Below are 24,878 nucleotides of genomic sequence, written 5' to 3' on the forward strand. Positions count from 1 at the left end.
TCTCGCTGCCGAATCCCGGGCAATTAATAATACTGTTGCTATTAATGCCCACGCGCCCCCCGTTTCTTTTCTTCTTGGTTATCGCTGCGTGGGATTGCTTTTTTTCCCCCTACAGTTGCTTTTGCTCTAAATATTAGGTTTGTGATTAGAGAATGCAAGGTGCCTTTTATGGATTTACCTGTCATCTCGCGCCAGAACTCCCCTGTCAGGTGGTCTGTGTCTGTGATGAAGAAGTGATTGTCTTTGCTTTTTTCTGTAATGATGGCAAATAAAAAAACACATGTTTTAATACACATTGTACATGAACCATTTATACATTGACACATATATAATACAGACAAACGGACGGACGGAAGGATGGACAGACAGACAGACAGACAGACAGACAGACAGATAGATAGATAGATAGATAGATAGATAGATAGATAGATAGATAGATAGATAGATAGATAGTGCACACACTTTCTGATATTTGTATATGTATGTACATTCATACATGTGTGTCCGTATGAATACATACACATACGTGCATCTATAAACAAATATAAGCATACAGGTGTGTGAATGCTAGTAGAGATACATAGAAATTTAGATAAAAAATGTCTACTTAGAAAGCAAAGTCTAAAAATGTATGTCCATCAGAGAAGCTGTGCGGTAACACCCTCATTCTCGCAGTAATTAAGGAATGTTACCTCTGATCGATCTACACGTGCCTTAGCCCCCACCACCTACCCCACGCCATCACACACCCAGCTGTTATTCTGAAAGTGTGCCAGCGGCTCTAGGAGTTACCACACTGACTACCACCGCTGTGCTTACATAAGGGAGTGTTTGTAACTAACTTTTTAAAAAACCGGTGCATTATTGGTGTTATGGGAAACCCAATGTGCGACATCTGAACAGAAGATGTGCATTAGTTGTGCATTAATAAAGTAAAATAGCATCTGATTTGTATCTGCCTCTGATAGCTGAAAGGCTGAGTCGGATCTGCTTACATATGAACCATCCCTGTAGGTTATAAATGAATATCTGCAGGAGGGAGTAAACTTGCTGGACTGTGTTGTAGTATTATTTTGAAGCATCCGGACCCGTATAAAGGCTCTTAACACCCCCATTTCTAAGGACCCACTCCTGATTTCCATGATGCTCTAAGGGTTCTCAGTCAACCAGATTTCGGACCGACGACTTTGAGTTCGTTTAAAACAAGGCCTAGAAGTATTTCAACCACCTCTACCTCATCCACCCTTTCCTGTTCAAAACCCTCCCTGATTTTACGTATCTGCACCCCTCCTGCCAATAATCAATCTTCTCATTTCTCTCCGACAACCCCAAATTTTTACTGGGGTGTGCGATTCAAAATAGGCTTGTGTTTCTGCCTATGAAATTATTAGGGATTCAAGGATTATGTTCGAAGATTCAGTTCGTATTTATTGAAATAGACACAATTTATTTCCTTTCAGTCAATAATTCCGTGCCGATCTGTAACACACCACTTTTTCACTCCAACGTATAAATCATCAACACTGTTTACGTTTGATATTGGTGTTGATCCACCCCAACCCTCACTTCCCCTGGATTTGTATTTGTCAGTATTATGGGGGTTAGCCCCGCTGCTTACCAGGAAACGAGCTGTCTTCTTTCGCCGGCGGGATTACATGGCTGTCCTCCTTAGATTTCTGATGCTGTGAAAGAGAAGCGACTAACATTGAATGACATGGTGGCCCCTACATTAGTAGTCATGCTTTACGACATGTGGTCTGCCGTAATACAGGCATGCAATTTGGCTACTGTACTTCTGACTACACCTTCCAGGACATCAGCGAATTACAATGGAATAAAGTTACATTCGTTATTAAAAACTAGTTACTAGGCGAAGTTTTAAACTGGTGTTTAGGTTTTCCTCCCCTAGCCTCGCCCACCGCGTTGCTAAATCTTACGTGTTTTTCGGCCTACTGGCGTCCTACCCCTAAAACAAAATATCACATTTCAGTGCAATGCCAACTCTTGTACGAAAGATATTATTTTCTCATCACTTTTGAAATGTCTAAATCGATGTGTTACTAATGTGTCAACTCTGTCAGTTTGTGATGGCGATTTCCGCTTTTTTTAGCTGATAATATTGGCATTTAGTATCTGTTTTAGGCTTTTCCCCCAGTGGTGAATTTTTCGACTCAATAAAAACGAGTGGAGAATATAGAAATATGTTCCCTCTTTTCGTATATCTAATGGGGGCGATGTAAAAGAAAAGTTGCTACATGTTTTACATTGGGGATTAAAAAAATAAAAAAATAAGGTCGCCTGCATCTTAAACAGGGACACTTGGCATTAATGTGTACGTTAGAGTTCTGGCAGGATGAACTTTGCGGGCGCAGCTCGGAGCGTCTGTTTAATGCGCCCGAGGCGCCTAACGATATTACAGAGTTAATGCGTTATTTTCCGACAGCACCGTTTAGAAACAGGAAGATGCAAACCGACCGGCAGTGCCCACTGAGTCCGAGCTGTATTATCTGAAAATAAGGCACAAAGATACAGAAATATCGGGTTCACTGAATTAACTTTCCCCCTGGAGGCGCATAAAACAGGCGCTCCTCTGGGCAGCGCCAGCAAAGGCCACCCTGATACGGCCCCTGTGTTATTTTCCAGCAGCACAACCTCTAACCCTGAAGGGACGAGGGAGGGATGCGCTCTTCTGGCTGAAACAACCCCGCACATGTGCCCCCCTCGCTCGGCCCCATTTGTACGAATTAACACATTGAACGTTTCATGCCCAGCGGCCCCCATTATCCATCTTATTAGGCACATGCAAGCATTCAACTCAGAGCGGAATTTAAATAATAAAAATAATGAGCCGGGGTGGCTTCAGGGGGTATTTACTTCTTTGTAGCCGGGCTCCTCCGGTGGGGTGCGCAGGGGGCTGCAGTCTTTGGGGGGCTCCTCCTGTGAGTCCTTCCTGGGGGCGAGGAGGGGGTCGCTCTGCTCGGCCTCGCTCTCGGGGGCTCTGCTGGGGAGGCGGGGGGCCTCCTTCCTGTGTCCCTCGAGCACCCCCCTGTCCTCGTCCTGCTCCCCCAGCCCCCTGCTCTGCAGGTAGGGCGGCGCCCCGTCCTCCTCGCCCGGCAGCCGGTGGCTCTCCACGTCCACCTCCTGCTCCTCGTCGTCCGAGTCGGCGCTGTCGCTCTGGTAGCTGCAGCTGGTTCCGGGGGAGGGCTGCCGCTCGGCCCCATACTCTTCCAGGGAGGGCCCGTGCAGCTTGGCCAGGCTCTCGGCGTCCTTGCCCACGGGCCTGAAGGCCGAGTGGTAGCTGGGCTTGCGGGTGGGGAAGGCGGGCAGGTCTGGGGAGCCCTCGGCTTCGAAGAGGCCGTCCCGGGGAGTGCTGACGGCGCTGCCTTCGCTCTGCTCGGACAGGTCCAGGAAGGCTTGGCGAAGGCTGGGACTCTCCGCCAGGGAGGTGAGGGCGCCGGGCTGGGGCTGCAGGTAGGTGGGCACCGGGATGCCCCCCGGCGTCCTGGGAGGCCAGAACATGCAGAAGGGCGGGTAGAAAGCGTCCTTGCGTCCCGGCCAGAAGAGCCCGGACAGTCCTGCGCCCTTCTGCGCCCCCGCCGGGTCCCCATCGTCCTTCTTCTGGCACAGCCCGAAGGCCGGGAAGCTGTAGGGGCTGGGGAAGAGCGAGCTGGCTGGGAACTTCTGCAGCACCCCGAATCCTTTGCTGGGCACCGGGATGACGGGGTAGCTGCGCGGGGGCTTGCTGGGCAGCGCAGGGGCCCCGTCCAGTTCGTCATCGTCTTCGGGGAAGCGGGACCTCTTGTGCGCCAGCTCAGGCGCTAGCAGGTGGGGCGGCAGGGCGGCCGCCCCGGCCTTGAGCGCGCTGAGCGAGGCGGAGCAGTGGCCGTGCGTCAGCGCCCTCTTGCGGCTGCCGCCGTTGAACATGGCCTTGACGTCCTCCCAGGCGAAGACCATCTCGTCGGGCGGCGTCCGGTCGGTCAGCTTCAGGTGGCGGCGCCACGAGTTGAAGTTGGCGGCGTCGGGCTGCGTGTACTTGGCCTCGGGCGTGCGGTGCGAGTGGAAGATGAACTTGTTGGGCGAGAAGTACATGCTGCAGTAGGTGCACTTGATGCACTTGGCGCGGGAGCTGTTGTAGCGGGCGGGGATGAAGCTGCCCCGGCAGCCCCAGGCGCACTCGTGGGACACGTCGAAGGCGAAGTTGTCGGGCAGCTTGGGCGGCCGGTTCTCGCCCAGGAAGGACTTGCAGAGGCGCTCGGCCTCCCGCTTGGTGATCATGCCGCAGCGCCTGGAGGAGATGGGCATGGCGCCGGCGCGCCGCAGGATCTCCAGCTGCACGGGCGTGCACTGCACGCAGGTGATGCCCAGCGCCACCCGCCGGTTGTGGATCTCGTTGTAGCTGTAGTTCTTGAGCAGGGTGTTAGAGATCTGCGCCAGGCACAGGCGCTCCTGCCCGTCGATCACCAGCGACACGATGGGGATGCCGTACAGCACCACCTGGCTGACCTGGTTGGGCTTCATGGCGCCGCCCCGCGCCGGCTCGGAGGGGTAGGTGCCCGGCGGGGAGGCCAGCAAGATGTCAGTGGTGCCCGTGAGGGGGCTGGAGGCCATGGCGGCGTCGGCGGGTCCCGTGGAGCAGCGTCGTCCACCCTCGGTGCGCTGGAAGAGAAAACACAAGGACGCTCGTGAGAGACTGGACCCAGAGCAGCTGATCAAGGCAGAAATACAGTCACGGCGCGTTAATGGTACCCGGCCTCCCTCCCCTTGTCACAGCGCTGGTCTGAGCAGCGGGGGCGCAGCTATCCACGGTGCAGCAGGTGCAGTGGCACCAGGGCCCGGGAGTGTAGGGGGATGATAGTGCTTTAAAAAAATGTTTTAACAGTGCATAGGGGCAACCCCACTGCTCGCATCAGGGCCCACAGTGCACTCGCTATGCCACAGGTGGGCACGATTTATTATACTGAAGAGTGCACTACGACTCACCAAAGTCACCTGGGCTAATTAAGGCCCGCGCCTTAACAGGATAGTGAGATAATAGTGAAAGTGTGTGAGATGCAACGCATTGTGCTACAGCCCCAGCATAAGGTCCCCTCGCATATGGTATTGTGGCAAACCCCCTGTTCCCATCTCCTAGCCATGATGTCATTTTATAAATTCGCCCTAAGATAAAATCTGAACTAACTACTATCCTGTCGCTCATTTGTACAACGTAACCTTCCTTTACCGCTGAGTTGCTGTAATTATGCGGCTGGCTCTATTTCACTGCAGGGTTTCCATGAATGCCGATTATAATAAAGCAGCGGGCATCGCGGCTCTACAGGGGTTCAACGTGGGGGGCCCTCGCAGCACTGCCGAGGACACGTCCCCACACACACAACACGTCAGACGTCCCAAACCAGCGGGGACGTCTATACAAAGCCCTACAATCTAATGCTACATGGGTTCATTGCAGAAACACATTAAAATACAAATATACAGATACAAGAAGAAAAGTTGGCCAAAAGGGAATAAAGCATGTACTATAATAAATGTGCACATTGAAATACAAAACGCATTCTCTCAGACAGGCGCGCGCACACCACACACATGACCACGCTTGTACCTTCATGGGAGTACCATTGGATTTCATTATTTACGGAGTATCTGTGGCGCCCCAGGCCTGTCCCCGACAGAGCCCTGCCCTGGAGTCACCGTGTGTGTGTTATGAAACCGCTGCGCTGCCGGGCAGGCCTTGGCTTATGCGGAAAACAGCAGTGCTGCCGGGTGAGGCGGCCTTCCTTCGGATGCTGAACACACCTGGGCTCAGGCGGGCACACTTTACGACTTTTTAAGCAGGGCGTCAAGGGACTTATTTGTTTATTACTAATAATACACAAAACAGGATTGGGTTAAAAAACAGCGGCCTACTTCCGGTGTGCCGGTTACATTTATTTTATTCAGGTGGGAAATGTATCAGGAAGTTTTATTGGCGTTGCCTACCTAATTTGTAACTAGAACATTTCAAAAACACATTTTTACATTTCATATGACGGTTTCATACAGCGATTTTCTGGTTTGTGTCACCTGATGTATATAAATTCAAATATGGGTAGTTTTGGTGCAAGAGCCGTCACCCGGGAGTCACACAAAGTTTGTGTCTTTGTCGCATTACAGTGCGCTTTCGTTTTTCTTTTCGGACTAATCAGTGCCGTTTTTTATAGCGCCTAAACCCGTAGGCTTTCAGCGCTATAATGCCCTTTCTGCCTCTCTACGAATTCTTTGCGTCCTGTCGGCCACACACCATGAAGGGAGTGGGGTGAAGCGGCCTGGTCTTGCCACAGACTTATGTACAACCTCGGATGCAGTTGCCTGTGACTTCACCGTTTCGAAAACACATCAGATATCTTGACTTCATAACTGACGTGTCTCCGAAGAGTAGAGATGCCTGTGAACCACTCGTAGTTTGACACAAACAGACAAGTTAACCTAAATTCACTTAATATATCTCGCTGGCGGAATCCACGGGTCAGGGAACGGAGGCGCCTTACCTAAAATGTGAAAACATTTTTGTTTTTTATCTTAATAGATGAAATCACGAGTCAATTGTTCATTCGTCTGGTTTATTGCCACACCCTACACGACGAATTGTTTACTTTATAGATTCACAACCCTGAACGTTTCCTGCAAGGCCCAGATTTTTAGAAACGACTTTGCAGCCATTTACAGCGTTGACCACTTGACAGCGTGCTCGCACGCGCTCGATTGTGCACGCTGGGGCGTTGTTTGTAAAACCCAAGGACAAGCGATTGTAAATACAAGGTTGCGAACTTGAACCGGAAACCGGAACACATCATGCACAAAAACAAGAAGTGACATAAGAAACGTTTCGGGGACTGCAGTGCTAAATGAGGGAATACACATTTTGAAGTGCATTTTAATTTCTTTTATTTAGTGTAAAACATGTAAGTTATAGAGTCCCTTTCTTGTCTTATTTTCAACAAATGTAATAAAATCTGTTGTATTTTTGATCGCATTTGTCGATGGCTAGTGGTGTGTATTGCTGTAGCCTGGAGCCTCCTGTGTTTGGAAACTTCACCCCTCCGGCCTCAGCGGTACATGGCCTCCAGTCCAGACTTTATGAAAGATAGTGGAACCTGACACCACGAGCACTCATCCTGGCTTCCCCCCTTGACCTCTTAATTGTGTGATCTTAGGCAAATAATTTAGCTGCAACGCGGCGATTTCTTATCAGACAAAATCGGCAGCATTTACACACGACATAAGGCACTGTCAAGCGTTATAACAATTTGAATTAGATTATAGCAGGGGAATGATATAGCGCCTGTGGGGCCGAAAGCGCTGAACTACAACAAACCCACAAGGGAAGAGAGGCGGCAATTTACTGTCAGCTTTGGAGGTGCTTGGAAGGGGCTTCAGAAAAGGAGCTTTGGGTGGGACATGTGTCACTCACGAAGAAGGGGACCCCTGGCTGACGAGACGGGGTCCTGGGGGGGTGGCTGAAAATAAGATTGGCCGAGGTGATCGCCGAAAGCAGTGATTCTCACAATGACGCAAGTGTAACCAGACATAAGGCCTCTCACCAGAAAGGGAACTCTAGTTTATAACTTAACACTGTGACCCGAGCACCGATGACGCACGCACGACACACGCGACAGTGCACACAAACACTCACGCAGCGGCAGCGCTACGAGTGACCGATAACGTATCATCCTACCCCGCCATATAGCGTCTTCCAAAAACAGGCCTGGCAGGAGAAAGATAGCGATAAAATGGGGACAGCCGTTTAGCGCAGCGAGCACCTTTCGGCGCCGTAAAAGTAGAAAGGAGATGTATGCGATGGTGCAAAGAAACACACCCATGCAAACGGAGCAAAACACATCCACCCAGACACGGGAATAAACAGCTAAAGACACACAGACGCACGTGCACATAGGAGCGTAAACACGCAGAGAAAAAGACATGCAGACACACAAACACACACACATACTCGACTATAAAGTAACGTAAGAGGCCCACAGTGCGCCATGCCACAGACAAGGACGCGGAATGTGGAACGTGAATGGAAATATATAAGTATTTCTATAAAGCAGCACGACAGCTGAAATGATATCTAGGCGCTGTCGATGAAGAGCAAACTTTAAGTCAAAGCATGCAAATAAACACACAAGCCCCCATACACACATGCATACAGACACACATACATACATTCATACATACAGAGATCGAACCGCACATTCACACATGCGTGACATACGAATCAGCACACACGGTTGTGTGCATGCATACACATGTGTAATATGCACGGGCACATATAGATAGGTACAGAAACTCACGCATATACAAGTAACCTACACATGGACGTCCACAGATGCCCAGACACGCACATGCCCGCTCAGAGGGCGCGTGTGCCCAGGACCCTCCGAGCGAGGAGGCAGTCTGCTCTTCACACGGTGGCGCACACGGGGAGGGGAGCGAAGCCAGCAGCCAGCATTACCTTCCTAATATCCGAACTCCTCACCGGGGGTCCAGGGCATCTTTAGGAGGGGGCGGAGGGTCCCATCAGCGCATCTCTCCTCCTGGAGGGTGCAGCGGTGTGTCAGGGGCGCAGAGCAGACTCCGGACCCGGCGGGCTCGCCTCCTTCTCCGGGCGGCTCTCCGGCCCCTCTCGGCAGCAGGGGAGGGGCGTCCACGGCCCGGTGAAGAGCCCCTTTCAGCAGATTATCCGTGGGGAGCGGTGTGCGCGCGGCTCAGCCCAGGCTTGAGTGCTAAAGCCCTTTCTTCCTATCTGCCCGCCATCCTTCACTCCTTCTGGAGAGGGTGGGGGCTGCGACGTCACTGACTGACAGCCACTCCCCCCAGGCATGTGGAGTGAGGGCACGCGGAAGGAACCGCCCACGTCTCACTCCGCATCCTGCAGGGGAGGTCCGAGGATGGGGGTCCCCCCGGGCTGACGTACAGCCAAACTGTGGGCAGAGCAGCGCGCGGTGGGCATATGGTTGAGGGTCGACAGGGCAGTGCCAACCTACCACACACATCTCGCAGGCTTAACACCCACAGAACTGGTGCAAACAAGGCAGGACAGGTTGCACGTGCTCAGAACAGGTGTCATACATATTGTACACGTATCACACATTCTGCGCAGGTATCACACATTCTGGATAGGTGCCACACATTCTACACATGTATCACACGTGCTGGACAGCGGCCATACATTCTGGGTAGGTGCCACACATTCTGCACAGGTGTCATATATGCTGGATAGCTGGCACACACAATGTGGATATGCGTCACTCATTCTGCGCAGGTGTCACACATGATACACAGCAACTATACATTCTGGATATGTGTCCCACATTCTCCACATGTATCACACGTGCTGGACAGCGGCCATACATTCTGGGTAGGTGCCACACATATTCGGCACAGGTATCACACATGCTGGACAGCGGCCATACACAATGTGGATATGTGTCACTCATTCTGCCCAGCTATCACACATTCTGCACAGGTATCACACATGCTGGACAACTGCCATACATTCTGCTCAGGTGCCACAAATTCTGCACAGGTATCACACACGCCGGAGAGCTGCCACAGACAGTGTGGATATGTGTCACACATTCTCCACAGGAATCACACATACTGGATTTGCGTCATTCATTCTACGCAGGCGTCACACATTCTCCACAGATATCATACATATTGTGCCAGGCAGCTGCCACACATTCTGCACAGATGCCACACATTCTGTGCGTGTGCTGCATTGGGAATAGGTGATACGTTGTGTGTTGTTGTAACGCATTCTGTGCAGGTGATACACACTCTGCGTGTGTCACGTCTACTCGATGGCCATACAGGTGCCGCGCATTCTCAGGTACCACCGATGCTACAAGGCGACCCGCCGGCTCTCGTGGCGCCACCCATGATTAACAGGTGCTAGACCTTGCGGACAACTTCTATACATTTTGCGATCGGTATTTAACGCAGATACGAATTCGTAGGACTAAAGTTGACATGCCATGTTTGCATCCGATTCGCGCTCGAGACACCTCAACCCGTTATGGCTGGATCCGCGGATGCGCAAAGGCAAGTCCAGGCCCCGGGCGCTGATCTCGGCCGCCCGGGTCCGCCTGCTGGAAGCTGGAGCTGTCGAACACCACATAGTGTCTCTTCTCCCCCCTACATTTCCTATCTCCTTATAGCGCTATATTTTCTTCCCTGATTTCTTCCTTTTATCACAGTTTTCTTCACCTTCTCGTTCTTCCTCCCGTTTCTGTCTCTCGTTCTCTTGCTCTGAGCAAAGCCTTTAGAGTAAAATATGCCTGAGTCCCTAAAACCAGTGCCGGTGCGTGAAAATCAAGTTCTGAAGCGGACCACGACCACGGACGATGGACACAGCGCTGAGAAAATCAGTTTCATCGGAAGGGGCTTTGGCATTCAGACGGGAAATGCACCCCGAAGCAGACTCGTGTCCCGGGTGCGTAAGGCACACGAGCGCTGCTCTGGGACCTCGGAAACGTTGTATCCGTTCATGCAAAGTGGAGCCCGTCCCCCCAAGGGCAGGCCAGACCCAACGGGCGTGAGGCCAGTCACTGGCCCAGTGCGCGTGAGTGTTACCAGGCCCAGCGCGTGAGGCCCGTTACTGTCCCGTGTGCACGAGGAGTATTAATTGACCTGTTACTGGCCCGTGTGCGTGAGGAGTGCCAATAGGCCTGTTACTGGCCCGTGTGCGTGAGGAGTGCCAATAGGCCTGTTACTGGCCCGTGTGCGTGAGGAGTGCCAATAGGCCTGTTACTGGCCCGTGTGCGTGAGGAGTGTCAATAGGCCTGTTACTGGCCCGTGTGCGTGAGGAGTGTCAATAGGCCAGTTACTGGCCCGTGTGCGTGAGGAGTGTTCTTTAGTCTCATTCGCGTGAGGCGTGTGACTGGGCCCACTGCGCGTGAGATGCGCCTAGACCCCATGAGACATGTCACTAGGCGCAGGGCGTAAGGCGAGGTACAGTCCCTCGCCCCTCACCAATCCCAAGAGCGTGATGCTGGCCCCCTACGAGCGAGGCGTGTGACCGGGGCCAGTGCGGGAACCTCAGAGTCCACTACCCACCTGGGCTAGCAACGCTGTCTACACAAAGCCACACCAGAGCTTCGGGGCCCTAAGGAATCCCGTGTCTTGTTATGCTAGATTATTTTATATAGCGCCCAGTCTTCCATTCAGCGGCAAACAAAGCGCTTTGCGAATCAGTCGATACAGCGCTACACGTATTACACCCGCTGTAGGTATTTTTATAATTATCACGACATACAATTATTTTTATATTATTTACTTTAATATTCCTCATACATACGGCCCACGCCCACCCATCCGCTCTCTCTCTCTGCACTTGTTGCCCGTAAGGTAAAATTCGGACCCTGCCAGAAGTCATCCTCCTCTCCTTCTGAAATGGAGTACTGTTATTTCGGGCAATGGTGCCGCCTTCTGTCTACAGTGCTTAGAAAGGCAGAAGTGCTCGCGAAGCGCTATATACAATTATATTATCTATGCTGGATAAAGACGTAGTATAGTCGAACATTCCCGCCAAAGGTTTTGGTGGTTTATAAATAGCGAGGCTTGAAAACGCTGTTGGTATTGAAAATATTTGTTTTTCTGTAGAACAAAGTAGAATTTAGAATAAAGAATTTAGAAAGAAGAATTTAGAGTAAAGAACACCTGCTTTAGTTACAAACCATGCTTGACTGCCCGTAGAATGGGGCGCTCATTGAAGCTGGCCTCACAAGTGAACTAAACCCGGGCGCGGCCTGGATCACCACCCATGCTGGTGCTCTGCGAACCTTTCACTATTCAATGTTGACTAAACAACGGGCGATGGTAACACTCCGTAGAACGGCCGCGGCTTTCATGATCTGAAGACACTGCTGTGCTCGGAGGCCAACTCCCCGGGGGGATGCAAATCACGCCGAGGATAGGTCCGGCACTGATGACGTCGAATTTAACGGGCAGCTGTGAAATAATATCATCGGCCTGTGAAATAAGAGTTTGATATCATTGCATTTAAGAGCACGCCCCACACGCGCGCGCGCACGCACACAGGCACACATATAATGTAAATCTCTCCATACATATGCAATCCGATCTCAATCTGTCTGTGTGTGTTTACACCAACTCAGGATATTTAAACAATATATATATCTATCTTTCACACGTCCCTTGTCAGCACGAGAGGCTGACTCCAGGAGTATGTTCAGCGTCCACGCGCTGCGGTCCCACCCGGGGGCTGAGTGCTCCTTTCACCCTTTGTACACATTGCTGTCTGGTTAACTGTCTTAACCCGTTGAAACTACTGATTTAACTTGTGGTTTTAATGGCTTGTGGTCTGGTGGGTCTATTGGATTGTGGACTAGTGATTCTGGTGATGGAGAGGGGTCAGGTGTCTTTCACCTGATTGAGTGAGCGTATGCTTGTGTTAGCTTGTGAGTTAAATTGCCTGTTAGTTTATTGGCTAGTGGTTCTGTTGGCTCGTGGCTGTTAGTCCTGCTTTCCTGTGTTCACGTTTGAGTGTGGTCTAACGTCCCCCTGTGCTGTGGTCTCATGGGTTCACCGTCTGCGAGGTTGTGTCTTTTGAACTTCTGTTCGACGAGTGGTTCTGTGACCTTGTGGCTCTGAGGGATAGGACAATGACGGGCATCGTTTCCATTGGCTGTCCTGTGGCTTGTATTCCCATGGCCCATGTTTCTGTGGTGTTCTTTGGACTTGTGGTCATTAGTTTTCGTGTTTCCACCAGCTGTTTTTTTTGTGTGTGAGCTCTTGTTTGGACTGTGTTTATGTGGCCTGTGCTTCTAAGGGCTCGTGTTTCCGCTTGTTTTTCTGATGTGATTCTGTGTGTTGGTTTGTTCAGACTTGTGTTTCTGTTTTTTTGCTGGACTCCTGCAGAGGTCGACCGTGCTTCTGTGAGCTGTGTGCTCCATGCTTCATCGGGCCTGTGTTTGCTGGTGTTTTGTCTGGACCTGTGCTACTGTCTACACTCTTTTTGGTGTTTGCTTGAAGTTTTATGTGCCGTGTGCGCGAGGATTGTTCTACGGGATGTGGCCTGTGCTTGTGCTTCGAAGGCCTGTGTTGTGGTTCGGTGCGCTTGTGTCGTTTAGCTGGTGTTGATTCCTCTTGAGGGCTGCGCATCTTTCGTCGGTTGTTTATATGGATTCTCGTGATTCTGATTCTAGTGGCTCGGGTGGCGGCTTTATTTCCGAGTATTCTGCCCTTCTGCTCCGCAGGATTCAGACATGCTCCGGTACATTGGACCCTGGCAGTGTGACCCTCAGACGGGCGATGAGTAACGTGCTGGGGGTTTAACTTTTACCCGTGAGCACCCCGCCATCAACGGCCAGCACACGGGGCCACCTGATGCCAAGGGACCGGATACATTTGTATCCGCTATGTTCGCTTTTAGCTTGGATCATGGCCGACTCCATGGTTAAACGCTCGCCTCTGCCGTCTGCCACTACCGCAGATAACTAAATGGAATGCCGACAGGCCCCCCTCAACCTTCCATCCCCGAGGGGTCGATTAATAGTATACCAATGCATAGTGTCACCATGACCGGTTTCATAGCGCTTAGACACGGAAAACTAAGTTGCGAGGCGCTATATAAAAGTGGTGTCTTAACACCCAGCACTGATTAAGAGCTGAGTTTGTGACGTCTGCCACATGAAAGGACGCCCAGAGCTCTTTTCCTCAGCTTCCAGGAAGCAGGCTGGCGAGTGCCTCGGCCGGAGAGCACACGCGCATCTCCTGGCACTCACACGGTATTTTACGGGCTACTCTTTTGTGCATATATGAAACTTGCTTACTTCTGTAGCTGTAAGTTGCGAAGATGCTGTAGAAATGTACATACATGGATTTCAACAGATTCTTTTTTAGACATTTTCTCATCGAGTTCTAAAAACCGAGCACACTTTGGGCGGACCATGGAGAGAGCGTCGACGCTATTGCAGTGTCGCGACAATGTGTGCACCGAGAAGACATTTGTCACTGTTATTCGACCCAAATATAAGTTCAGGACATCGAAAGGCCCCAGCGCCGGGATCTAGCGCTGCACGACGCTGGACAGCAAGCAGCACGATAGGCGAGTAGGTAGAGAAGATAAATGACTGCCATTGGTCCAATAGCCACCAGTGCCCACTGCAGCCGGACATTCACCGACCTGGGCACAGAACCTGAACTCGTATTTAACGTGTGCGTAATGATGGGGTTTGGCACGGGTCCAATTTAGGCTCAGATAAGGGAAGCCAGTCCCCCTCCCCCTCCTGCCAACTCTTCAAACAGACTTTAGTAGTCCCAGTGTCACCCCTGTGAACTCTGACCCCACTGTTTCCAGGCTGGCTCTCTTTCACTGTACAGAGCGATCATTTCCCCCAGGTCCCTGCTGAGTAGCTGACCCAGTCCAGATTTAGGGCCTCATTTATGAGGCTGTGCGTCACTTTTACGCCGCACCAGTGGCGTAAAAAATGCGCCTTGTTGCGCCATATTTACAAAGTGATGCATCTAGGTAGATGCGTCACTTTGCAAACCCCTGCGCCACATTATACCTACGCCAGGTATAATGTATCCAAGGGGGGCGTATTGACGCAAGAAATAGTCGTAGAAGTGACGCAGTGAAATCTATGAGATTTCACTGCACCACTTCTAGGACTCCAATGCGTCAAAATCTTGCGCCTGCCTCACAGCAGGCGTAAGACTGACGCAGGCCCTTTCACATGGGGCGTGCCCCATGTGAAAGGACACATTGCTGGAGTTGCTTCACTTTTGTGACACACTCCAGCAATGCGTCACTTTTGAGCCTACAGATACGTCAGAAATACTGACGTATCTGTAATCCTTGCGCCATGTAAATATGGTGTCGCAAGGAGGGCGCAATGAAAAAATTTCATAAATGAGGCCCTCAGCCTTTTAGGAATTGTGGCCCTGATTTTATAATAGAACCAACATAACTACAAATCCCAGAATGCACAGAAAAGGGACTGGGTGAGCTACTTGCAAATGGAACTGGGGAGCCATGAGAGCTCTGAATGTACCCCAACTATCCCCCCTGCAATATTTTGATGCATGGCAGCACAGCTAGCCTTCCTGCCGAGCTGCCATGTGTCAAAAGAAAAGGGCAGGAATGTGCTGTAGCCAGGGCTTTAAGTGGGCCGGGTCTTGCCAGTCCTCAGCACCGGCAGTTCTAAAAAGCTGGCGTCGAGCGGTCCCTATCGGACTCTGCATTTTTGCCCTCAGCCACCGGGTGAAAAAAAAATCTTATCTCTGCAGCAGTACCACCCTTCACTACCTTTGGGGTAACTTCGAAGAGGCTCGTTAAAGTTCTTTCACAGTCTCATCATGAAGGATTGTCATAATATATTCAACAAAATCATAATTGTTGCTTATGCAACTAACAACCATTGGCAAAGCCAATAGTTTTGGCTTGCTGTAGGTGTAATGTTACTTGTTGTATTACATATCTGGATGCAATGACAGAAACAGCAAAATACCAGCCGGGCTGCACTAAGCACAGAATTTTTGCTTAAGTGTTTTAAGCCATAACCTTAGTTACCTTGGCCACGCCCCTTTGAGAGACACCCCCGTTTTTTCATACCACTTAAAGCCCTGGCTGTAGCTATAATATACATAACAATAAGATAAATTCTGGATCTCCACCCGGACAAACAATTTAGTAGTAAAGCAAATAACGTATATAGAAAACAACAATCAAGTGGGACACAGAACTGTGTCCCACTTGAGTATTGTTTTCTATCTAAGTTATTGGTTCTACTATTAAATTGTTTGTTTGGCTGGACATCCAGAATATAGCATTGATTCCAATCTATATTTATCTTATTGTTATGATCACTTGTTTCAGGACCACTGTTTATATGCATAACTGTTACCCAAGGTCCATAATTACCTTGAGGGTTCCCTTGTGTTTTTGAAACACACGTGGCTACAATATACAGCACAGTCCTGTCCTTTTCCTTGCATTGGTGCACAGTGGGCTGCCATGCGCCAACGCAGGCTCTCGAGTGCCATGGAGCAAGGGTGTCTGCATTATAGGGGTGGTAGTTTTAGTGCAGTAAGGGACACCTTCCTGCACAAAAACAATCGCAAGATGTGTTTCCCTCTTTTTAAGTGGTCTGCAGAATGCAGCACGCATAGAAGCAGGAGGAGAAACAAAGGTCCTGCTTTTAGTTACGCCTGCCCTCATCCTCCCCTGGGGGCGTAGGAATCTGACCCATTCTCAGGCTTACAAAACCTGGGAATGGGTCAGTTTCCATGGAAGTTGCATGGGAGCACCCACAGCAACACCCATGGCACGCCTCTTTTCACACAGAGTAATGCGTGAAAGGGGCCCATATTTACAAGGCCATGAAAAGCCACGCAAGGTTACTTTACATTGCCTTGTAAATATGGGCAGTCACATGGCGCCACCAGTGCATTAAAAAACGTGGCCACCGGCTGTGCAATCAGCTTATAAATAAGCCTCAGAGTGTCTACAGTAGGCCACCATCAAATATGTCTTGTTTTTTTTTTACACTGCTAAATGGAAAAACCCTTTGCTTTTTATTGTCAGTGAAGGTAATGCGAAGTGGGAGTGGTGTAAGATGCTCGGCCCGTCCTCTCTCACCAGCATACGAGGAGCTGGAAGGGCCGTCCCAGTGAAGAGTTAACTGCGGATCATCAAGGAGGTGATGCTCCAGCACGCTTTAAATAACTCCGCAGCTTCCGTGGTGAACACTGGGATTCATTAACAGCTAACTAGGTCGCGGAGACTATGTAGCCTGTGATAAGAATCAGTGTGTGAGCACGCGGTCAAACAGCTTCCCTCGGTAGAACAGTGTGTGTGCAGAGACAGTCTGACACTCAGTAGAATCGGTGTGCGCGCAGTCATACAGTGCCCGTCAGTAGAATCAATGGGCCTCATTTAAGGTATTTTAGCATAGGTACCTTGCTGTGCTGCCCTATGCCAGGAATGCACAGTATTTATGCAATATGCTGCATTCCTGTCCTTTCTGCATGTGCTGGTGCATTTTGGCAGACTCGCGCCAACAGAGGCACCCATGCACCATGCTGCAACGGTGCCTCTGTTGCAGGCGGGTTTGTTTTTGTGCAGAACGGGGCATCTTCCTGCACAAAAACAATCCTAAGAGGCGTTTTCCTCTTTCTATGCATGCTTCAAAATGCCGCACACATGGAAAGAGGAAAAAACAAGGAGAAACGATGTTATTTCTCAGCATTACACCTTCCCCGGGTTCACATGTCTTTGTAAATCTGGGGCAGTGTCAAATTACATGGGTGTTGCGTGAGAATACCCACCTCAACGCCCATGGGTGCAGAGTACGACGACGTAGGGATTTGCGCTGTGTCACCTTACTCATGATTTATGAGGCCACTCAAAGCCTTGAAGTGGCGTTGCGTGACTTCGTAAATCTTTATCAGAGCCCTGCCTCACACATGTACCACTTTACCTAGTGAAGAGGTGAGATAGGGCTCTCATACATGAGCCCCAATGTGTGCACAGTGACCTAGTTATGAGCCAGTCTGCGTCACTCTTGCACCGCGCAACATGGCGCAAGAGCAACGCAAGCCTGACATGTGATTTATGAAGCCACACAAGGCCACGTTGTGTGGCCCCATAAACCTGGGGTATGGCAATGCGGCACAAATTGATACAATGCTTGACACTGCCCTGGGAAGGCGTTCCATGGGTGTTGTATGGGTGTTCCCTCGCAACTACCATGGCTTTTTACGCATCCATAGATTTATTAGAACTGGCAGACCTTGGAATGTGCCAAAAAAATACAACTTCTAGGGTGAGGCATAACAAGGAGAAATACCTTTATTTCTCCTCATGACTTCTTCTTTCGATATGAGCTGCATACTTCAGCACACATAGAAAGAGAAATATGCATCTCAGGCGTCCCTTCCTGCACAAAATCAATCCTGCATGCAACGCAGGCACCCTTGCGCCATGGTGTAGGGGTGCCTGCATTGGTGCTAGGCAGCCAAAAGGGCGCCAGTGCAGGGGAGAAAGGCAGGAATGTGCCATATTGCTTTAAATACAGCACATTCCTGCCCATTCACGCAGTGCAGCGGACTTGCTGCACTGCACTGCGTTACAACTTTGTAAATAGACCCCACAGTGTCCCTCTGTGGAATCAGTGTGTGCGCGGTGATACAGTGTCCATCAGTAGAATCAGCCTGTGTACGGTAACACTGTGTCCCTTGGTAACATTGGTATGTGTATGTGTGTGTGTGTTTGTGTTTGGGTGCCTATAAATTGCCCCTCAGTAGAGTCGGTGTGTGTGCTGTCCCTGTCTCATGGTAGAGTCAGTGTATGCACAATACCACTGTGCCGCTCTGTAGAATCAGTGTGCATGCAGTCATATTTTTTTTTTTTTTGCATGCAGTCATATTGTCCCCTCAGTAGAATCAGTGTGCATGCAGTCATATTGTCCCCTCAGTCATATTGTCCCCTCAGTAGAATCAGTGTGCATGCAGTCATATTGTCCACTCAGTAGAATCAGTGTGCGTGCAGTCATATTATCCCTGCAGTAGAATCAGTGTGTGTGCAGTCATATTGTGCCCTCAGTAGAATCAGTGGGCTTGCACTCATATTGTCCCCTCAGTAGAATCAGTGTGCGTGCAGTCATATTGTCCCCTCAGTAGAATCAGTGGGCATGCACTCATATTGTCCCCTCAGTAGAATCAATGGGCGTGCACTCATATTGTCCCCTCAGTAGAATCAGTGTGCGTGCAGTCATATTGTCCCCTAAGTAGAATCACCGTGCATGCAGTCATATTGTCCCCTCAGTAGAATCAGTGTGCATGCAGTCATGTTGTCCCCTCAGTAGAATCAGTGGGCGTGCTCTCATATTGTCCCCTCAGTAGAATCAGTGTGTGTGCAGTCATATTGTCCCCTCAGTAGAATCAGTGGGTGTGCACTCATATTGTCCCCTCAGTAGAATCAGAGGGCGTGCACACATATTGTCCCCTCAGTAGAATCAGTGTGCGTGCAGTAATATTGTCCCCTCAGTAGAATCAGTGTGCATGCAGTCATGTTGTCCCCTCAGTAGAATCACTGTGCGTGCATGTCATATTGTCCCCTCAGTAGAATCAGTGTGCATGCAGTCATGTTGTCCCCTCAGTAGAATCAGTGTGCGTGCAGTCATATTGTCCCAGCAGTAGAATCAGTGTGTGTGCATGTGGGGGCATACAGTGCCCCTCTGTAGAATCAGTGTGCATGCAGTCATACTGTCCCCTCAGTAGAATCGGTGCATGTGGGCATACAGTGCACTGAATGACAACACATGCACTGACTCGACAGAGGTGCACTGTATGCCCACATGCACCGATTCTACTGAGGGGACAGTAGAAAATGTGGGGCAGATTTACCATTGATATGCATCGTCCTTGCACCATGCAAGGGGCGCAAAGGCAATGCAACTTCGAAGTCAGATATATCAAGCCATGCACGACCACCTTGAATGGACCTGCATGGCTGAGTTGCAATACTCTACCCTAAGCATTATGCAACACACATAGAAAGAAGAAAATGCCTCAGAGAATTGTTTTTAGGCAGGGCGGTGACCCTTCCTGCACAAAAACAATCCTGCCTGCAACAAAGGCACCCTTCCCCCACGGCGCAAGGGTGCCTGCATTGGTGCTAGGCAGCACATTGTGCACCAGTGCACGGAAAAGACAGGAATGTGCCGTATCATGTTAAATACAGTGCATCCCTGCCCTTTTCCCTTTCATGGAGGGCAGCAAGGGGGGTTTGCTAAACTCGGTAAAATAATTTTAAATCTACCCCTGTGTGTGCACAGGCATACATCACTCTTCAGTAGAATCAGTGTGTGTGCGGTCATACTGTCCCCTCTGTAGAGTCAGTGTGTGCAATAATACTGTGCTCTTTGGTAGAATCAGTGTGTGCTCGGTGACGCAGTGCCCCTCAGTAGAATCAGTGTGTGTGCAGTCATGCACTAACAATCAGTAGAATCAGTGTGTGTGTGCACATATACAGTGCCCCCACGTAGAATCAGTGGTTTTGCGGTAACACTGTGCCCTTTTGTTGAATCCTTGTAAGCTAGGTCATACAGTGCCCCTCATTAGCGTCAATGTGTGTGAGGTCATACACTCTCCCTTGGTAGAGTAAGTATGTGTGAGGTCAGACTGAGCCCCTCAGTGGAATCAGCATTGGAGCAGTTATATCGAGTCCCTCTGTAAAGTCAGGATGCGTGTAGTCATACTGGGCCCATTGGTGCAATTAGCATGTGCTTGATCATATGGTGCCCCTCAGTAAAATTAGTGTGTGTGCAGTCACACTGTAACCAGAGTAGAATCAGTGTGTATGTGTCTGTGTGTAGGGAAACACTGTGCCCCTCCGTAAAATCAGTGTGCGTTCACATATACAGTGCCCCTGTAAAATCAGTGTATGTCTGGTAACACTGTGCCCCTCAGAAGAATCAGGGTGGGTGCGATCATACAGTGTCGCTAGGTGAATCAATGCATGTGTGTGCAGTAACACTGTGCCTTTCTGTAGAATCACTGTTTATGTTGTAACACTCTGCCCCTTGGTGGAAGCAGTTTATGCGAGGTAACATGATGCCTTTTTTTTTTGCCTCTCAGTAGAATCAGGGCATGTTTGGTGGGGAGGGCGAAATACCTCAAGGCCTGGTCGGTGAGTGAGTGGGAGGGAGGGTGTGGTAACACAGTGCCCCTCAGTAGAATCAGTGTGAGCGCGGTCATATAGCAACCCTCTATAGGATCAGCGCGTATGCGCGTATACAGTCCCCCATGTTAGAGTCAGTGTGCGTATGGTAATACTTCCCTCTGTAGAGTGAGTATGTATGTATATATATGGCATTTCTGTAGCTTGAACCTAGCCAAACAGCAGTGGGGCACTGCACATGGCCAAAGACAAGCACACATTCAGAGACGGGGAGGGGAGGGGTCTGGTCTGCGGACGGCGCTGCATTGTGATGTAGTGTTCTTTAAAGAGGTGACCCTTCATCTCTTTCCTAAATTGTAGTTGGGTCGGGTCTGTCCCCATGGACACTGGGATGTTGTTCCAGATCATGGGTCCATGGATGGAAAGGCCTCGCTGCCTTGTTTTTACTTTGTTTGCTCTTCCTAGACTGCAGTGTGGTGGTTTCCTGGCTGCCCTGTGCAGAGACCCACCGTGCCCCCTTCTGGTGTGCTCTTTGAGGTTGTGCTGGTACTTTTTCTCAGGCTCTGCGGTTGTTTCCCCCAGGTTGCTGTGTGTGGTCCCGCCAGGCTCCTCCCTTCTTTCCCCCCAGTTCTGCTGGTTGTTCCCATCGGTTTCTGAAGCTGTTTTCTCTGGGTTCACCTTCCCTCTTGCTCTGGGAATCTCTCCCTAACATTCTGCCCGTTCGTCCCCTCTTGACTTGCAGGGTGACGGGTACTTCCGGGGGTCTGTGGTTGCTTTCCTCGTGCTCTGAAGGCTGTCCTCTCCGGTTTCTTTCGGTTTTAGCTGGTTGTTTCCTTCCAGTTCAGAGGGTTCTTTGTCCCCATGTTCCTGGAATCCCTCCTTGTGCTGAGAATGCATTGCTCCCGTGAGTTCCACGCGGTGGGTGTGTGTCTGGGGGTCTGGGGTTTTTTTCCCGTTAGATCTCCCCCGAGATGATGCTTTCCGGGTCGCTCCTGTTTTCCGGGTCCCTCCCCTCGGTTGGTGGCTTGGCTCCCGCTGGTTCCGCGGATCCCTTGGTGATCTGGGTGTGTGACTGGGGAACCGGGGGTTGTGCCCCTTACGTTCTGACCATTGCCCTCCATGCCCCGTGTTCGCTCGTCTTCTTCTGTGCCCCCCTCTAGCAGTGGCGCTGCCAGTGTGTCACGTGACCTAGTGCAGGTATGGCATTAGCCCCCTGGCCACTGTTTGAACTGGGACATACAGCAGCATTCATAGTTATACTCTTCTCAGGTCTCTAGGCCCCGGTGTCACTACACCTTCTGCACCAATGGAAGCTAGGCCGTGCTAGTAGGAAGGGCTGCAGGGGCCCGCCTCACCTGCAGCCGGTGGCTGATTTACCCCTTCACTGGGGCATTGTCTTGGACCCCCGACCCTGGTACTGTAGGGGTTCTGGAGGCAGCATAGCGGGGGAATGGGACACCTCACTGGAGGGGTGTATAGGGGAGCACAACCCAGAGGAGGCGGGTTCAGGGGGCGGTGGAGGCCTGGGAAGCAGTGGAACCAGAGAGAGGCCGGGGCAGGGTACTGTGGAGGCCGGGGGAAGGGGGGCAGTTTTGGGGTGGGGGGGGGACGCGGCTGTGGAGCCATGGAGAGGTATTGTGTAGGGAGATTAGTAGCAGAGGACGGAGGAGGCCAGGGGAGGCCGCGTGTGCGACTGTAGGGGCTGGGGAGGCAGCGTAGGGACAGGGGCTGTGGGGGCTGGAGGAGGACCCCGGAGGGCGATGGAGACTGTGGAGTCCAGTAGAGGAAGCGTCGAGGGGGGGCTGCAGAGGACACGGGAAACAGAGTAGAGAATCGTAGGGGCGTGAGTTGTATGGACCATAGGTTGATTAGAGGCGGTTGGGGGGCGCGGTAGTGCTTTAAATGGGCCGGTACTGTCCGGTACGGAGTACTGGCACTTTTTTATTTTGGGAGGGAGAGTACCGGTACTTCTCAAGAGAAAGGCTAAACTTTTAATTGGAGAGTACCAGCATTTCTCAGAAACAAGCAGGTACTCTGCTACAGAGTACCTGCACTTCTGTTTTTCCATTTCAAGCACTGGGGCACGGGATTCTTCAGAGGCGGCCTGTAGGGGAGGGGGTGCTACTTACAACCGCGCTGTGAGAACCCGGGTCACAGTTCAGGGAAGAGCGGCTCGCAGACTTGACTAAAATCCCCGCCTCCCCTCCTTTGCCTTGCCAGTGGTCTCTCCCCTCACCCCACCCAAACTGACAGCACAGCAGCAGTCTCTCTTTTCCTATCCGGGGCCCCACTCGGAAGATACCACGTGCTTTATACTGGAGGGGGCGGATCAGCGAGTGTGCTAAAAATTGGTGTTCCCATTTATTATGTAAAGCCACCCCTTCTTACTGATTTCTTAAAACACGCCCCTTGTTCTCGGGACATTCGTTGTATTTCCGTTTCCTGTTATTCGAGGGTCAGGCGGGGACACGCGCTAATTCGACATCATGTAACCACTTAACTGTAAGCAGAAGATTTCTGAATGAGCCCCGTCTAGCTGCTCATGAAAATGCCGGTAATGCGGGCAGTGTCCCGAGTTCATGTTCCAAATTTAGACTTTAATGCGTGTATTAATATATAAAACACTAAACTGATAAAACTAAGAAGTAGGAGAGCACAGTTTCAACATTTTCTTCAGAATATTTTATTAGTAGAGGTTACAGTCACAATATAAGAGGTAAAGAAAATGTAATACCCGCCCTCAAAAGAAAAATATGTGTGAATGGGGAGAAAATAATAAGAGAAGAAATTACTGACAAACACTATTGCCAACAGGTGTTGATATTAGAGCGAATCGAAATGTTCGAATTACTCTATTGACTAACAGAAAAAACGAGAAAAAAAACCAACGGAAAAAAGAAAACACATAAAACCACAAAAATGCATTTTAGAAGTGTGCTAGCGCCTGGGCGACCGCATAAAGCATCGTAATTACCTCACTGGGATGAAAAAGACAACAATTAACATAATTAAAATACGTCGTTATTTCATTATATAATTTAATGGACTCTTTTGTTGTAATAGAATTCGAGAAGCTGCCACTTTATGTAATAACGATGCATTTATCGCCGCCAATGACCGCCCACTGCGTTGTTATTGCTGCGGGGCCGTTATTACAACCAGGGAAGGCGCTTATTTACAGCTAACACCGCCTTACAGCTCCTGTTGATGTCTGCACGGGATGCGCCTCGGTGAACTCTGTGCACTTCGTGGCACTGCGGTGGAGCACACACACTTTACATGTTGTTTCAGACACACAAGGCGTTGTAGGGATTATTATGTGGAAAAGCCGCAGTCTTCAGTGTGCTCTGCACACGCCTGCTGCTACTAGCCGTGCACAAGTATTTTATTACAGGGCCGCCTTCCATTATTAATGACCTGTTTGCGTAATTTCCTGCTCAGTGAGGTAGTGCATAGTGAAAGACAAGGAACATGAGGTGGAGAAGCTGTTCTTATTTCAGCTGCCGATGCGCCCACCACTGTCACTGTGCGTCATTGTCAGTGCCTCAGTACACCTGCCAAGGATCACACTATGCATTGGCATGTGGCGTTACAGCGCACATCTCATTTAAAAAATACATTTAACCGCTTCCAGTTAGTGGTCTGAATCTTGTATTATGTTATTTCTCTATTTTTGAATGCCTTATTGTTTTAAAGCTCTGCGTGTCGCCGTTAGGGTTCTCCAAGGCGCTTTAGTACAGACATAAACGCACAGCCACTTTTAGACAAAGCAGGCTCACACCTTTTTAATTGTGTTGATTTTTTCAACTTTCCCTGAGCCCAAATCCACTCCAGCATTGCACTTTACAACACGCCTCTGTTTATAGATGTTAGTTTCCCCAGTAAAAACACACACACATTCTTCGCAGGAGGGGCGACACCCAGGAGAGGGGTGTGAAAAGCCCGCCTGTATTAGCGCAGACCTGGGCCGGTTCACCTCTTGTCTGGCCGAGGGTCCGAGGAGGCTGAAGCGAGGCTGCAGAGACACACCTCCGGTGAGTTTCAGGCCTGTGACTCCCACCCTCAGTATTTCGCCCCCCTCCATGCGCTCAGATGTCGTCATTGTGCGGACTACAAGTGTTTTTAGTTTTCAAGTACACGAAGTTCGCACGTGGAAGTAAGGTTTTAGGAGCCCAGGGACATCTTTTAA

General features: G+C 50.3%; 1 protein-coding gene across 2 annotated transcripts in view; it reads right to left on the reverse strand.

Moving 5' to 3' along the window:
• Window positions 1–24,878, reverse strand: part of SKOR2 (SKI family transcriptional corepressor 2) — a 79,512-nt gene that overhangs the window by 50,300 nt on the left and 4,334 nt on the right. The window contains exons 1-4 of one of the 2 annotated variants that reach the window (XM_086960356.1): window positions 8,492–8,737; window positions 2,875–4,656; window positions 1,619–1,682; window positions 179–253 (exon numbers count right to left, since the gene is read on the reverse strand). In XM_086960356.1, the coding sequence (XP_086816482.1) occupies window positions 179–253; window positions 1,619–1,682; window positions 2,875–4,608 (1,873 nt within the window). In that variant the 5' untranslated portion in view covers window positions 4,609–4,656; window positions 8,492–8,737. Of the gene's footprint in view, window positions 1–178; window positions 254–1,618; window positions 1,683–2,874; window positions 4,657–8,491; window positions 8,738–24,878 lie in introns of those variants that run through there. The other variant, XM_086960357.1, reaches the window with a different exon arrangement.

Source organism: Lissotriton vulgaris, chromosome 3_1 (genome assembly GCF_964263255.1).
Source record: "Lissotriton vulgaris chromosome 3_1, aLisVul1.2, whole genome shotgun sequence".
In the NCBI taxonomy this organism is placed as follows: Eukaryota; Metazoa; Chordata; class Amphibia; order Caudata; family Salamandridae; genus Lissotriton; species Lissotriton vulgaris.